Source organism: Bos indicus, chromosome 26 (genome assembly GCF_029378745.1).
Source record: "Bos indicus isolate NIAB-ARS_2022 breed Sahiwal x Tharparkar chromosome 26, NIAB-ARS_B.indTharparkar_mat_pri_1.0, whole genome shotgun sequence".
Lineage (NCBI taxonomy): Eukaryota > Metazoa > Chordata > Mammalia > Artiodactyla > Bovidae > Bos > Bos indicus.
In genome coordinates, this window is record NC_091785.1 from 13,755,813 (window position 1) to 13,772,036 (window position 16,224).

Here is a 16,224-nt window from a genome sequence, read left to right on the forward strand (position 1 = left end):
GTTCTGCATCACCATAGCCAACTCTCTAAAACAGAATATAAATAGTCTTAGAAAAATACTAAAAATTTATTTCTTTTATAAAAAAAAAAGTTACTAATATAAGTCTGTTTATTTTATGAACAACCCAGGTGGTATAAGAAAGGCACTGTTTTGATGTTGAGAGTTAATAAATAAAAGGACCAAAGAATTTTTTGTTCCACTCTTCCCAGCTAAGCTACAAAGAAACAGAACACAATTTGTCACTTCATGTCACCTAGCTTTTTTAGCCTGGCAAGGGCAAACAAGAGACAGTAAATTCTCATCCCCTGATGTCTGTTTTGTTCAGTGGGAGTAAAAGAACTAGATCTGCAACAACTAGAGGCAAAACAAGCTTCCCAAAGACACCCAGAGATGTTCGCCCATGGCTGGCGGGTTTGCTTTTCATGTAGTCCACACTCAGTGAACTATGTCTCTGCTGTGACAAGCGTACATCCAAACCAGCATTTCCCACCTTTGTTCCTATCACCAACTCCTACACTCAACAACAGTAACATGAGATGCTCAGAAAACAAAGTCTGGTGGGGGAGAGGTTGGGAGAACTAAATAATATTGGAAAATACTACACACATTATGCCCTTCCCAGAGATTCACAAGCCATATTAGAATACAAAGATTGGGGAAAGTTCTGTAGTAAAATAACTTAATCTAGTATTACCTGAATTTAAGATAAAGGAAATCTTAACATACTATGTAACTCAGTAGAAAACACTTGTAGAATTGTTTATCCACATTTGGAGAACATCACACAAATAAGAGCTATTTGGTAGTCCCTGCCCAAGAAATCAAGTCTGGGGAGAGAGAAAGGCAAGCACATAAATTATCAAATGCGACCATGCATACGTACTCAGTCGTATCCAATTCCTTGGACCCCATGGACAGGTCCTCTGTCCATGGGATTTCCCAGGCAAAAATACTGGAGTGAGTTGCCATTTCCTCCTCCAGGAGATCTTCCTGACCCAAGGAACGAACCCAAGTTTCCTGCATTGGCAGGCCGATTCTTTACCACTGAGCCACCTGGGAAGCCCAATTATCAAATAGAGGCAGAAATACTAAGAGAAGACTTTACCAAATGATGCAAGGCACAATTTACTGCTCTATGGAAAATGGTAGGGCAGGGGGTTCAAGGAGCTTCAGAATGATTTCACAGGAGGGCAATTTTGAGCAGAATCTTGTGGGAGTTACAGTTTCAAACATGAAGAATAAGAATCCATAGAGAAAGAACTTTCAAAACAGCTCTTATCTTTCCCGCCAAGCCTGCTTCTCTAACATTCCTACAATCTCAATGAAAATAACTATTCGCATTCAATTCAATCATGAAATCTAGGAGTCAATCCTGACATCCCTTTCTTTCATATTCCACATCTAATCCATCTCTCACCAAGTCCTACCACCTCATGCTACAAAATAATTCTTCATTCAGTTCTCTCTACCTTCAGTCCTAACACCCTGGTCCATACTGCCATCATCTCTCCCCTGAACTAACAGTCTCAAGAGTCTATATAATAACTTACTCAATCTGCTAATTCCTACCTTGTACTCCACAATGCTTTCTCTACAAAACAGCCAAGGTTACTATTTTCCAATATTAATCTGAACATGACCACACTCTTTGCCACATCCCCCTAATTTGGGGATAAAGTACAAAAATGTCTCTGTAAACTGTAAGGCCTCTGCCTAACCCTCCTACATTAAGAGTTGCTGCCTCTCCCTCTGGTTCACTAACCTCCAATGACACAGGCCTCCTTAGATATTTCTGTTATTCTTCCCTGCCTCAGGCCTTAAGGAAAAGGTGTTCGCCCACCCAACTCCTACATTAAGAGTTGCTGCCTCTCCCTCTGGTTCACTAACCTCCAATGACACAGGCCTCCTTAGATAGTTCTGTTATTCTTCCCTGCCTCAGGCCTTAAGGAAAAGGTGTTCGCCCACCCAAAACAAACACCCTCCTCTCAACTCCCCAGTTTTCTAATTAAGTCCTATTGATTCTTCAGGTCTAGGCTAAAAAGTCAGTGAAACTCAACTGGAACTTTCCTGACCTTCTAGATTAGAATAGATGCCCTTTCCCATCCATTTACAGCACTTTTTCCTAACATTTTTTTCCCCTAGTTACCCTTAGGGTATCATATGGGTTTTAACTTGGTATCTCGTTCCCCGACCCCATGAAACTGTAAGCTCTGTTAGGACAAGGACCAATTTAATCTTGTTCACCATTATATTTTCACGTCCTAATAAGGGCATACAAAATAGGTATTCAATAAGTGTTAACAGTGAGGCAGCAGACAAGAAAGGAAAATACCATGTGCAAATAAATAAATGTTGGAACACAACAGATGGGTTTGAGGATCCTTCTGGGATCCTGTTCCCAGAAGACTGAGATCTCTTCTCTTGCTTCTGATTGTTCAAACATTACATATTACACTCTATATTGTAAAAGCAAATTTCCACATTTTCCAAATTTGCTATTTCATTCTAATACTAGCTTTTCTTTAAAAACAAAAAAAATGTACTCACTCCCTAGAGACTGATATTCCCATCTAATCCATCTTCCTCCTGTCACAACCTGACCATGTTCTTCCCTCTACCCCAAATCCAGCAAAGCTACCATCACCTCCATTAACAATGTGCACCCAGGGAGAGGACAGATGGGGTGCAATTCTGAAGAAATCTGGGACTTGTCCACCTGGGATATGAGGAAGTCTTGAACCAGAGCAGCTAGGAGAAACATCAGATGTTCAAGATATGCTGGAACAAAGAGAAGTTTCTTTCTGTGTAGCCAACATAACCACAGCTTCCCCAGAGTATTTTGGCAAAAATAAATAAATAAAAGCAAGAGTTAACTGCAAAAATTTGACCTGTTTTAAAAATTGGTTATGGGCACTTAAGAAACTTTCCAAGGTTTTGAAAGTAAATTTCTGTCTTCGCACATAGAGTATCATAGACTTCAGGAAAGAATTTGCCCCTGGAAATGAAACTGCTAAGAATTCACACATATATGATGTTTCTCTAACTGTAGGTAAGACCTAAGAATAAACTCAGTCCCCAGATCTACTTAATCTGAATCAAAGAGGTCAAACTTGAAAATCTGCACTTTTAACAAATTTCCCCAGCGACTCCTATGCTCCAATTTAAGAACCACTGAAAAGCAGATGATCTGTCTGTAGCAAACAGCAACTAAGAGAGACACTGTGTGAAGTGTACAGAGCCTTGGGAAACATGCAGGTTCAATCAAGTTAAGAAAAGTATCTTCAGGAATGGAATATAAAATCTATAATCTAGTCCACCTTACTGTAACATGACTGCCTCAAGTCCTGTCAGAACAAAACAGTCAGTCTGCAGGAAGCATTTAAAAGACAGAAGGGTAGATTAAGAATCCGTTGCATTTCCCAGTGCAAACCAAAAGGAGAGAGGAGGATTTTATCATACTGCTGGGATGACTCTGTGGAACAGAATGGCTCATCTGATCTTTCCAGATCCTGAAAACAATTTATTTCCCTGTGCTCCGATTATAAGCTCCTGAAGGACTGTTCTATTAATTAATTAATTATTATGAAAAGGTGACTTGAACTACTAGATAAATAACCAGCCACTGAAGTTTTATTTCTGTTACATCCATCTCCATGATAAGTTGAAACACTGGCATTCTAGTCTGTCCAGGCATTCATCTGGTTGACATAAATCATTCCCTCATGACAAACAGTCCCTGGGAAGACTGGTATAATTTTAGTTTCTGGACACGTGCTACCAGAAACTGAAACCTAAGAGGCTGTACCCAAATTGTGTCCCATGAGAGGTCCCACTTCACTAACACTAGTAGCTCTCTGACATGTTTCTTTTCTTTAATAAAAGCATTTCCCACGAGCAAAACATTTTAAGTAAGTCATGTTACTTACCAAAACTTATATTCTTATGTACCTAGCATATAAATCTGCTTTAGAATCTCAGACTTTCACATAATATATTCATACTCAATAAGTCAGCAAAAGCAGGAGAAATACTTCTTAATTGTTGCACTTTGGCCATTTGGCTCTGTCTTCCACCAATGGTCTGGTTTTCTGATATCTATTTTCAGTTAAGAAGCAGAATGGCAGCCCACTGGCCATGCTGTGCTGCCAAAACTGCTCGGACCTCCCCTCTGAGCTCCCACATCTCTGCTGTCAATCCAGCAGCTCCAGGGCACTCTTCACCCAATATTCCCACTCCAAACCTGAAGCTTTTCCTCTTAGTTTTGGAAAGAACTCAGAAATGAATTACTCTGGGGATGTTTTAGTAAATGGCTTATGAGGCATTTCATATGGCTTATTAGGCAGAGGAAAAAAAAAAAGCTGCCTATAAGTCAGGATAGTCAAGTTTTAGCCTTGGCTTTACTCTGCGACCCTGGATAAAACATTTCACTTATCTGAGTTTTGTTTTCATGAAAGATTTGAACTAGATGAAAGGTTTTCCCATCTCTGAGGGTAGCAGCATGCCTTTGATTACACAAAAATCTTACATAAAACCCTAATATTAGAATACAAATAGATAAAAATACATCTTAGTTGATATTACTATGTGGTTATCTCTTAAGCATCACAACCTTAATGTATTTATAAATGAACTCAACCTCTACCTGAAGCCTATTCTTGCTCAGTATTATTTTGATATGTGGCATCACACTTCACTCAAGTGTTCAAGCTAGAACCTGAACACCATTTTTGAGTCTTCCTTCTTATTTGCTCTCCATATTCAATTCCTTGGTCTAACGCCATTAGAGAGGGTTGAGTCTGTCCCCAGAATGTAGCTTCCAATTGTTCACTTCTCTCCAACTCCACTGCGTTACCCTATCTTAAAACACCATCTTCTCTTGCCTAGACTATTACCATCATTTTGAACTAGACAACCCACCTCTCCTCTCACTCCACTCCAAACAAAAGCCAGAGTGCTCTTTTAAAAACATAAATCTGATCACTTGACCCTGCTTTAAAACATTCATAGATTTCCTCTTATACCTGGATCAAATTCGAAATCCTTACCAGGAGCTAAAGCCCATTGAGATCAGATTTCCTTTCTTCCTCCAACCTCATATTAATACACCCCGCTTCTCTCCTACCAAGCTCAGCCATTCTGGGCTCTATTTATTGATACTTCCTCAAAAACACAAAGTCCTTTCTTGCCTCAAGCTCCTCTCCCCTTCACCACTACCCTTTTTTAATACTTTATTAAAAAATAATTCACTTATTATACAATTCATCCTTTTAACCCATTAGCAGTCACTCCCCATTTTCCTGGAACCCTCTTAGCCCTAGGCAACCACTAGTCTACTTTCTGTCTCAACAGATTTGCTTATTCTGGACATTTCATAAAAGGGAACCATCCAATATGTGGTCTTTTGTAATTGCCTTCTTTCACTTAGCATAATGTTTTCAAGGTTTATCAATGCTATAAACATTAATCAGTATTACACTTCAAGCCTCTTAAAACAGTTGTATTTTGATGTCTAGAATTTCCTTTAAAATATTCTAAAGGAAAAAAGGAAGGGGAATATAAGAAATAAGATAGGCAAAAATGTTGATAATCATTGAAGCTAAGTGATGAATGCATAGTTCATTAAACAATTCTATTTTTGTGTATGTGGAAATTTCCAAAATAAAATATTTATTTAAAGATAAATAAATGTTTCCAGACTTTCCATCTTGTCTTTCCATCCTTAGGGTCTGAGTTTAAACAACATCTCTTCAGAGCAAACCATCCTCCTTTAAAGGATCCTCCCATTCTTCCTTCCTGCTGCTGCTAAGTCATTTCAGTCGTGTCCGACTCTGTGAGACCCTGCAAACAGCAGCCCACCAGGCTCCCCCATCCCTGGGATTCTCCAGGCAAGAACACTGGAGTGGGTTGCCATTTCCTTCTCTAATGCACGAAAGTGAAAAGTGAAAGTGAAGTCGCTCAGTCGTGTCCGACCCTCAGCGACCCCATAGACGGTGGTCCACCAGGCTCCCCCGTCCCTGGGATTCTCCAGGCAAGAACACTGGAGTGGGTTGTCATTTCCTTCTCCAATGCACGAAAGTGAAAAGTGAAAGTGAAGTCGCTCAGTCGTGTCCGACCCTCAGCGACCCCATAAACAGCAGCCCACCAGGCTTCCCCGTCCCTGGGATTCTCCAGGCAAGAACACTGGAGTGGGTTGTCATTTCCTTCTCCAATGCGTGAAAGTGAAGTTGCTCAGTCGTGTCCAACTCCTAGTGACCCCATGGACTGCAGCCTACCAGGCTCCTCTGCCCATGGGATTTTCCAGGCAAGAGTACTGGAGTGGGATGCCATTGCCTTCTCCGTTCTTCCTTCCTAGTACTTAACAAAACTTTTGCATATAAAAATATTTGTTTGAATATAAAAATGTATCATCTCTCTCTCCTCCACTAGAATGAACACTCAGAAGAGAGACCGCTAGGGTCTAGCACACCATCTGACCCACAGTGGGCACACAAACATTTAACAAAATTAAGGTAGACAGCCCAGAACCCCTCCTTCATAATCAATGTAGGTTCCTTCCAGACCAACTTCTTTGCAAAAGCGAAAAAATAGTGATCTTATTCCACTCACCATCTCCTGTGCTCATATTTTCCTATTACTATAAGCAGTAATACTTCAGATACCATAGCTGTGAACAGTCAGATATTTCTTCAGCTGTCCATGTTTCACTCTGGAACCATCCATTCCTCTAGACAAGAAAACTCGCACAACCCGGTTTGAATTAGCAGGATATCATGTTTGTACCATGGTCTCACTGATACAGCTGATCTCTCCTCCCTTGGTCAGGCTTTTGGCAGAAAGACAACACCAAGTTCATACACAAGTTTGTTTTATTGGATTCTTAGAACCTTTGTTATTGACTAAATCATCCATTAATTTCAATAGATTTTTATAGATTAAGTATACACAGAACTACATTTTACAATAGTAACACCAATCCACAGTAAATCCAATAGTAAAGTAACTCCAATCATTCTTTCCATTTGCTCATTCACATTACTTAAAAAGATCTTTCATATTTTCCTTGTTGCTCTTTAACTAAGAAATTCTGTTAAACATCAAGAGCACTGGCATAGCCAACATCTCTGCATATGGACAAAAGTCTCCCAGAGACCATAAAAACTTGTATGAGATGAAAACACAACATATATTTTAATCAAGTGTGCTGTAAAATGTGTAGGTAAATATCACATATAACAGCAGCTATTAGGCTAGTTTCTAACAGGGGCTGCAGCTGTATGGGAAAACACATATAAAAGCTTGTGAAAGTCAGAACACTATGGAAGAAAAATGTTAAGATTCTTTGCTGTCATTCTGATTCCACAAGGGAAATCAACATTTGTCTACTGGAACACATCTCTAAAGTAAAAGTGCGAATCAATGGGAAATACAATTGAATATTTAAATTCTTTATATACAACTGGGGCTTCCCCAGTTGCTCAGACAGTAGAGAATTCACCTGCAATGCACGAAACCTGGGTTGGATCCCTGAGTCGGGAAGACCACCAGGAGAAGGAAATGGCTACCCACTCTGCTATTCTTGCCTAGAGCATTCCATGGACAGAGGATCCTGGCGGGTTATAGTCCATGGGGTACAATCAATATTCAGTTTCAGATCCTATTCTTTCACACCTAATTGTTCTTTCCAACTGCTACTGCTTCAACTGTACTACTGGAGGCACTTGATTTGCCAAAGTCTACCCTCTAATACCTGATGGCCCATCCAAGCTGTCAACCAATGTCCAAATTTTCTCCTGTCTTCATTACTTGTATCATGAAACCCTGCTCCTAAAGCCCAACAGTATCTGTGTCAAAAACCATTCATCAGGGTAGCACAGATCATCTCACTGCCAAGTTCTCCTCTCCAGCTGGCCCCCACTGCATACACTCACAGGCACATGCTCCAAGCATCTGGCCATGCCAGTCTCACCTCAGAGCTTTCTTTTACGTTGAATCAGATACCTGGAATGCTTCACTTCCTATTCCTTTTCCATCATCCAAAGAGTTCTTGAAATTCTACCTGTTCCAGGAAGCCTTTCCAGGCTTTATCAGAAAAGATGAAAGGTTTCACTGGCCTAAATTTTGCGGACAGATCTCGAAACTGTCACAGATAATTCCCTCTGCCCTCTATTCCTAAAATGTTTACCAACATGTATGTAAAACATAGAATATAAGCTACAGCCAACACACATCAGCAAGTTCACTTTTTATGCTTTTAGGGGAAATCCTAAATTTTGTTTACAGGAAAGAAATCAAGCATTAATACAATCCTTGATCATACAAATAAACAAGTGTGAGGAAATTGGCCATATCATCAAATTTATACCATGTAATGTTGGTCCAGATGAGTGTATTTCAGAAAATGAGAGTAAATATGAGGTATACCTGCCCCATCCTGTATGACTACGTTACCACATTTTTAAAAGATGACGTTTCTTCTTTTTCGGTTTTGGAAACAGAAGACTAAATAAAAGCAGGGATAAAAAAATTACTGGCTGTTCTTTTCTCATTACAGAAAGTCAACACTCAAGTATTTCAGTGCTCTGTCACACTCTTTCTCTGTCACGCACGTGTGTGTGTGTGTGTGTGTGTATGCGCAGACACACACACACATTTCTGTCATTATCTCCTTCATCTACAACTATCAAACTGCAGACGTCTACAGAGCAGTTACCAAGTCAATCTAGGCAGTGTTTAGCTTAGCACTTGATGGAAAGGTATCATGGCTTCTGAAAACGATTAAGTCAAACCTTACAAATAAAGATGGGGAAGGTAACATGGAACTAGGAAGAGTAATTATTTTCTCAGGAGTTCAGAAACTATAGGTGATCTTATATTTTTGATGCCTAGTATTTAATATACTATGATTTTTAAGTATATAAAAATTAAAAAATACAAAGTCAGATTCTGGTCTGCATAGACATGGGGTCTGACTTCAAAACAATCCTCACCAATAAGCATTCAGTAAGTGCTAACTATATGTAGGTCACAGTGTAAGGCACATGAGACAACTGTCCTCAAAGAACTTATCTCCCGTTGAAGAATGAGGACGTACAGAAAAGGCAGAAGGAAAGTAAGCCAACAGAAGCAGAGGAAAACATGGCCTGTAAGGCTGCCGGGAAAGGCTTCCTGGACGGGGTAAGGCTTGAGTCAGGCTTGAATGCATGAACTAAAGATAGATTTCAGTTAAGTAAATGAGAGGAAGGGTGGACAGTACTTGCAATGGCTAGACGGTGGGAAAGCACAAGGGTTGGTCAAGGCGAAGGTGAGGTAGGAAAAATGGAAGATGATGAGGCTGGTGAAACAAGGAGAAGTCAGATGATGGAGTTCCTGAATGGAGAAAGAGGGTAAGAAAGACAAAACGGTGTTTCAGAAAGATGAAACAACAGAATGGAAAGGGACGGGGAAGGCCTGAGAAACTAGAGGAAATATACTGACAAGATCTGGGGACTGACCAGTGCCTAAGATGAGAACAGTCTCTGTTATCTGCCCCTGAGATGCTGTCCTTCTCTATTCTTTCCCTGAGAGCAATCAATTTCCTAGCACCAAGAAAAAAAATATGTTACATAATAATTATAGTAATATTATTTTCTACACTTAAAATTTTTAAATTATAAGAGGAAAAAATGTTAAATGGTCTTGTCATAATTAAAAAATAACTATACAAATGTTTTTCTTCACCATCATGTGAAAACAAAACTGACTATGTGATTCCACCATGAAAGAATGCTTCAGTGGTAACTCAAATACATATGGAGTCCTGCTAATATGCACCTATTCAACAAATATTTACTGTGGAATAAATACTATCAATTTAATATTATTATCTTCTCTTCAGGACTCATCTACAGAGTCAGAGACAGCTTGATGAATGATAAACATCACCCAACAAGCACCCAAAAGACAAAGGTTCCGGTCTTGGCTCTGACTTTAACTTGAGCTCACAAAGCAAATTACTTCATCTCTCCCAGCTTTTGCAAATGAGCACCAAGCAACCGGCATTTGTGGAATGCTTTTAGTTTAGTTTATATGGATAAGTTTTCCTCTTTCATTTTTTATACTTTAATTCACTAACTTAACATTCTTAAAAAAAATTTTTTTTTTAGTTTCTGACCTGGGATTGAACCCAGGGCCCCAGCAATAGAAGCCACAGTCCCAACCACTAGACCACCAGGGATGCCTAACTAATTAACATTCTTGAAGTTGGACAAGGTTGATTTTATTACTTCATAACTTATAGACGAGGATACCAAACATTAGTGATAAAGCAGTGATTCCAACCAAAGTTTTTGACCCTGAATTTCATACCTTTCTACTATATTAGGCTTACCCTACCTACTTTGTAATATTATTTAACAAATTACAGATATGGAAATGCTTTAGAAAGATTATAGCAATACATAAATGAAAGCAATATTACTTTGCTTGGGTGTAGACAGGAGAGAATGCAAGTTTTATGGACCTTAGAGCCTATATAAGTAGAGGACCTCTCTTTAAGAAAAGAAAACAAAGATAAAGTAGAAAACTTGGAACGGATCCCCTGAAAGTGAGGGTACCTGAAACTCAAGCTTCATTTAGCTTCAAGGTAAATCTGTCTCTGGATGTGACACAGAAAAAACTCACCAGTCAATCTACTAAGATCAAGAATTGCCCTCTAAAGCCTAACTTCTAAGTACTGTGAAAAGAACACAGTGAGGACAGGACAACAACAAAATACATATGCTTGGCCTTTATTCCCTTAAGATCATTCACAATAAACCATATAACACAAACTTCCAGTTAGAAATAGTCTTTGCTATGTCTTTATTGGGATTAGAAGAACAAATTACCAACTAACATTGAAAAATAATTATAACAAAAGAGATAAGAGAATTATTTCACTAAAATAATTAAGCTAGAACATCATACCACACCATAATTATTGTTTTACACACACGAGTATAAACACACACACACACACACACACACACACACACACACTCATATTTACTCACAATTTGGCAAGCAAAAGATCTCATTAAAAAAATTTTACCTCGTCTTCGCCCATAGCTCCTGGCTGCATGTAAACACAGAAGAAAACCATGGGTATTTGTATCAAAATGCTGAATTTAGAAATAAAAAAACATTCACACAAACCTTTTCTAAGTATTCTCGAAATTAATCTGGAGATACTGTTCAACTTGACTACAGACATATTATATTAAAAAAAAAAAAACCTTTATGAAACACAAGTTAAATCACAGTCTTAAAGAGAAATTCAACTGGATGTGGAAGCCACTGGAAAGGATATAATGGATGCTTAAGTTTAACAAATCTTATAAGGATTTATATTGTGGCCCATTATCTGTATCAGATATAGATAAATAGAGTTCTGTAAAATTATTTTCTGATTTCTAAATCTTCATTCGTACTATATACTACCACCAGACATCACTTTGAAGAAAAAAACATTCATCCTAAACAAGTAAAAACTGTGGTGTATGGTGGTCATTCTAAATTTCTTCACACACACGTACACACACACACACACACACACACAAACACTTCACAGTCTGCCCTGAAAACTGCATAAAAATTTTACACAATTAGCTGTTGCTTTACAGAATGTGTTACTGTAGGTTTTCTCTAAGCCTCCGCATTTACTTTCCATACAGTATTACAGGTGTAGGAAACAATATTTTTTCATCTAGAAAATGAATGGAAAAAGCAGGAAGGAGGCATGGGTACATCCCATACTTAAGAATAGAGTACTTTAAAGATTATCTTCCCCTTCAAAACTCAAGGCCCACAAAGTACATTGTTACAATGTTTAACAGAGCTAGACTGTCATCATACATATACTACCAGGAGATCCTGTCATCTAAAATGACTTTCAAAGTGGAAAGTTTTTCAAATTTGAAACCCCACATTCAGTAAAACTTAAATGAGAACTCTATTTAATCCATTTTTTAAAGGCATGAAATGTTATCATATTAACTTTAAACCAAAAAAAAAAAAAAAAAAACCAAGGATAATTTGGGGTTACACTTGTAGCATAAGGCAGAACTAAAGAGAACTACTTCTCTCCTAGGAAAAGAATTCAGACTTTTCAGCTAGAAAGTTGAAATACCAGTTGCTAACCTCATCTTCTTCCAGTTCCCATTTTTCTTCAGACACCGTACTCACCCTCATCAACACACTTTTGGCCTTTTCACTTTCCCATGACACAAATATTAAAAAGGGTTAGCCAGATTAAAAGGATTATTCAAACTCTACATTCTCCCCCTAACTCTGTCATCGCTTTAACTTTCAATGAAAAATACCTCTTCTGAATTTACATTGCGTTTACTGTTTACTTACAAGCGGAATGCATTCTAAAAAAATTTTTTAGGAACATTTATACTTTTCATTATTTGGAACCTGGAATTCGTCTTCCCACAGAATGTGTAGTAAATGGTAGTTTCCTAGCTCGGTTCCTCCCAAAGCCTACTTCACTTATAATAAATAACATGGGTAAATTAACACTAATGGACAACACTTAAACCAGAGAGAGGATAATAAGTTTTGACGTCCTACCACTTATTTCTTTCTCCTTTCTCCCATCCCCAGTGATGTCATGCTGCCCAGCACTCCTCACTATAAAACCTCTATTTAGAGAGGAAATAAAACATTTTGTATTTCAGAATTACTCATTTCTCTCCCAAACAGTACATTCCCATTCTTTCATTCTATCTGATTTCTGGCCAGATACTCAATGAAAAAGAATTTGATTATGATACTAAGGTACAAATGACTCATCAGACTTTAACATCCCTGAAAGATAAATGAAAATGCTGTTCACTTAAGTCTTTAACTGCTAAACGTTCAGGTAATAGAGAACACAAAGTGAATAGAACCAGACAGTCAAGGGGAAGGGGAAGAACATCCTGAATTGGGGACAGGGAAGAGTTGCAAAAGACATACTTGGGAGTTTTTTATTTTTGTTTTGCCTTGAAAGAGGTTTTATTTATTTCGCACATTGAAACTGCAAAAATAGATCGGTATTTCACAAATACTTGGGAGTTTTAAACAAAGTTTCTTTAAACGGTTCATGATTTTTACAGATTCTTCTCTTTTTCCATTTACTGATATGAACAGTAAATTGGCTCCTATCTGTCTGGAGACTCTGATAACATGGAGGCAAAGATGGCACATGGAATCAGTTCAGCTCAGTTGCTCAGACGTGTCCAACTCTTTGAGACCCCATAGACTGCAGCACGCCAGGCCTCCCTGTCCATCACCAACTCCCAGAGTTTACTCAAACTCGTGTCCATTGAGTTGGTGATGCCATCCAACCGTCGCATCCTCTGTCAGCCCCTTCTCCTCCCACCTTCAATCTTCCCCAGCATCAGGGTCTTTTCAAATGAATCAGTTCTTCATATCAGGTGGCCAAAGTATTGGAGTTTCAGCTTCAGCATCAGTCCTTCCAATGAATGTTCAGGACTGATTTCCTTTAGGGTGGACTGGTTGGATCAAGCCAATTTAAAGCAGTGATCTGAGATGCTTCAATTTGCTTTAATCATGCACTGTGGAATAATTACTTGCTACCTTGGTCCCAATTTCAACAGTTTACCTATGATATCTGTGGTAATTTTTATTGTAATTGCTAAAACTTAATGAGTTTTTACTATGTGTGTGAAATAATTCAAAATGCTTAACGTATTTTAATATCATTTAATATACTCCACAACTTTATGACCTAAGTATTCTTTTGCTCTCTTCTTACAGACAAGGAAAATGGGACACAAAATTAAGTATCTTGCCTAAAATCACACAGCTAGGAAGTGGTGGAGTTGAAATATGAATTAAGCACTCTGGCTCCAGAGTCCACACTTTCAACCACCTCACTATACTGTTAAATTCCCAGAGGAAAAGTTCAGTATGTTATGCTTCTTTTAATACTCTCTAATGCACTGGGCAGAAAGCTCTGTATCAAGCTAGTATTCAGCAAATATGGCTTGTTAGCTATATGTGCAATCAAAGGAAGGAGTAATGCACGTCATGATGGCCTTCTGAATGTAGGCCACTTGTGTTGGTGATTAAAAATTTGCTCATAAGGGCTATTTGCAAATAGACTAATTAGAGTCAAACTCTTCCCTAAGGGAGAGGTAATGAAAAGAACACCAAGGAGAGAAATTTGGGAGCACAGCAGCAGTGCTTCCCGAGAACAAATATAGCTTTAAACAAGAAAGAGTATTGAACACATAAACCTAACATGAGCCAGCACAAAACGATCCCACATAGAAATAAAGGAAGTAATGTGACTGTTCAGTATTCTATGTTAGTAATGTAGTCTATGAAAGTGCAAATTTATATCAGATATGACAAGATACGATACATTTTCAAAGTCCTATCTACTTCCTCCAAAAACTTTAATTCTTTATTAGAATCATCACCATTACAGATAAAATTCTTTTACTGTTCATTATGTATTAAACTGGAGAAGGAAATGGCAACCCACTCCAGTGTTCTTGCCTGGAGAATCTCAGGGATGGTGGAGCCTGATGGGCTGCCGTCTATGGGGTCGCACAGTCGGACATGACTGAAGCGACTTAGCAGCAGCAGCAGCATGTATTAAACAACTTTAGACCTCATTTTAAAAAGCTACATTCAGTTTCTAGAAGTCAAGGTAGTGGTTACCTTTGGCTAGGGGTATTAACTGGAAGGAAACCTAAGGTGGGGTTCTGGGGTACTGATCTAGGCATGGGTTAATCTGTGTTAAGTTTGTGACAATACATCAGGCTACGTATATATTTATGGTCTGTACATTGTTTGGTATATAATTACACTTGAATTAAAAAAAACAGTACATACATTTTAGACCAATTCCCTGGGATAAAAGATTAACGTAGAAAGCCCAAAATGTTAAATTTTTGTAGTCTTCAAAGCATAAACCGGAATAATCCAAAACTGAAAAAAACGTATTTTGCAATCCATCACAATAAATATAAAAGGGTGCATGTACTATGAGATATGGGATGTGCCAGTTACTCTAAAAACAAGTTTCCATGATCAATGACCAGTGCATTGTGAACGGCACCCTCACATAATGGCATAATGCTGTGAATGGCACCCTCATGTTAATAGCATGGTGCTCTGTTAGGCACAGGAGGCTCTGCTATAAAACGGACCGGCTGTTACTCCTTAAGACTTGGGCCGCACTAGGTTTGAAACGGCTGCACTCACACACATGATTCTCTAAGGACAACCTGTGATCTGATTTTAAAATCTAAACTAAATCTTCATCTACATGGATTTATCCAAACTTGCTGAAGTTTCTGTAGCAAAGTAACATCATACACAGATTCAACTATAGAGGTTCAAAAACACTTGTGCATGGCATGAGGCGGTAGAAGAGAGCTCTAGCTTCTTTCTTTTGTGGATCAAAGTAGGACGTACCCATTTCAGGAACTTAAGCAGAGTCCCTGAGATGCTATACTTAGGAAAACAAACAAGATACAAAGATCTTAACACAACATTTTACTGTCTTGGAAATATCTGTCAAAACTGTTGACTATAGGACAAGCTGCTAATTCCTTTACTTGCAATAAAATCAGTTTCTAAGAACACCCTGTAAACTTATTTTTTAATACCATTTCAAAATTCAAATTCTATTAAATTCTATTAGAACATCTAATGGTCTCTCCCTTTCAGCTTCCATCTAAGTACTAGTCATGCAAAAAAAATCTACCTAAGATGGATTAGGATCTTAAAGTTAGTACAAAAATATCCCCCTTTTCCTAGTTAAGGCTGTAAATTCCCAAAGAGCAGGAGTGATGGAGTTTGTCCCATGAATGCACTGCCTCTATCTTTGTCTTTATAATGGCAGGTAAGAGTTTTAGCTCAGTAACTGTCAAATCTGGCAATTTATAACTGAAAAGATCAACTTACCATAAACTTAGCAGCTAAAATGATGCCTGAAGGGATGGGATACGTTTTCATCTGCTACGTTCCCATAAAGTATTTGCATGTTTCAAAATCCCTTCTTCCTATCCTTTCCTCTTTAACTCTTACCCATTTTTCTCAGAAAAAAATCTTTTCAAAAAATAACACTAATAACTGGCAAGTATAATACTAGTGTTGCTTACATATTTCATAAAGGAAAAGAAATACCATATAACAACCTAATAATTTACTGTGATCAAGGCACTATATGCTAAATGCTTATGT

The 16,224-nt window shown here is 38.2% G+C and overlaps 1 protein-coding gene across 9 annotated transcripts in view; it reads right to left on the reverse strand.

Annotated features, from left to right (window-relative positions):
* The window catches only part of CPEB3 (cytoplasmic polyadenylation element binding protein 3), a 200,977-nt gene that overhangs the window by 78,860 nt on the left and 105,893 nt on the right, over window positions 1-16,224 (reverse strand). For 7 of the 9 annotated variants that reach the window (XM_070780479.1, XM_070780480.1, XM_070780477.1 and 4 more), the window contains one exon: window positions 11,069-11,092. The exons of the other annotated variants lie outside the window; for them this stretch is intronic. In XM_070780479.1, the coding sequence (XP_070636580.1) occupies window positions 11,069-11,092 (24 nt within the window). The remainder of the gene's footprint in view (window positions 1-11,068; window positions 11,093-16,224) is intronic. 9 annotated transcript variants of the gene reach the window in all.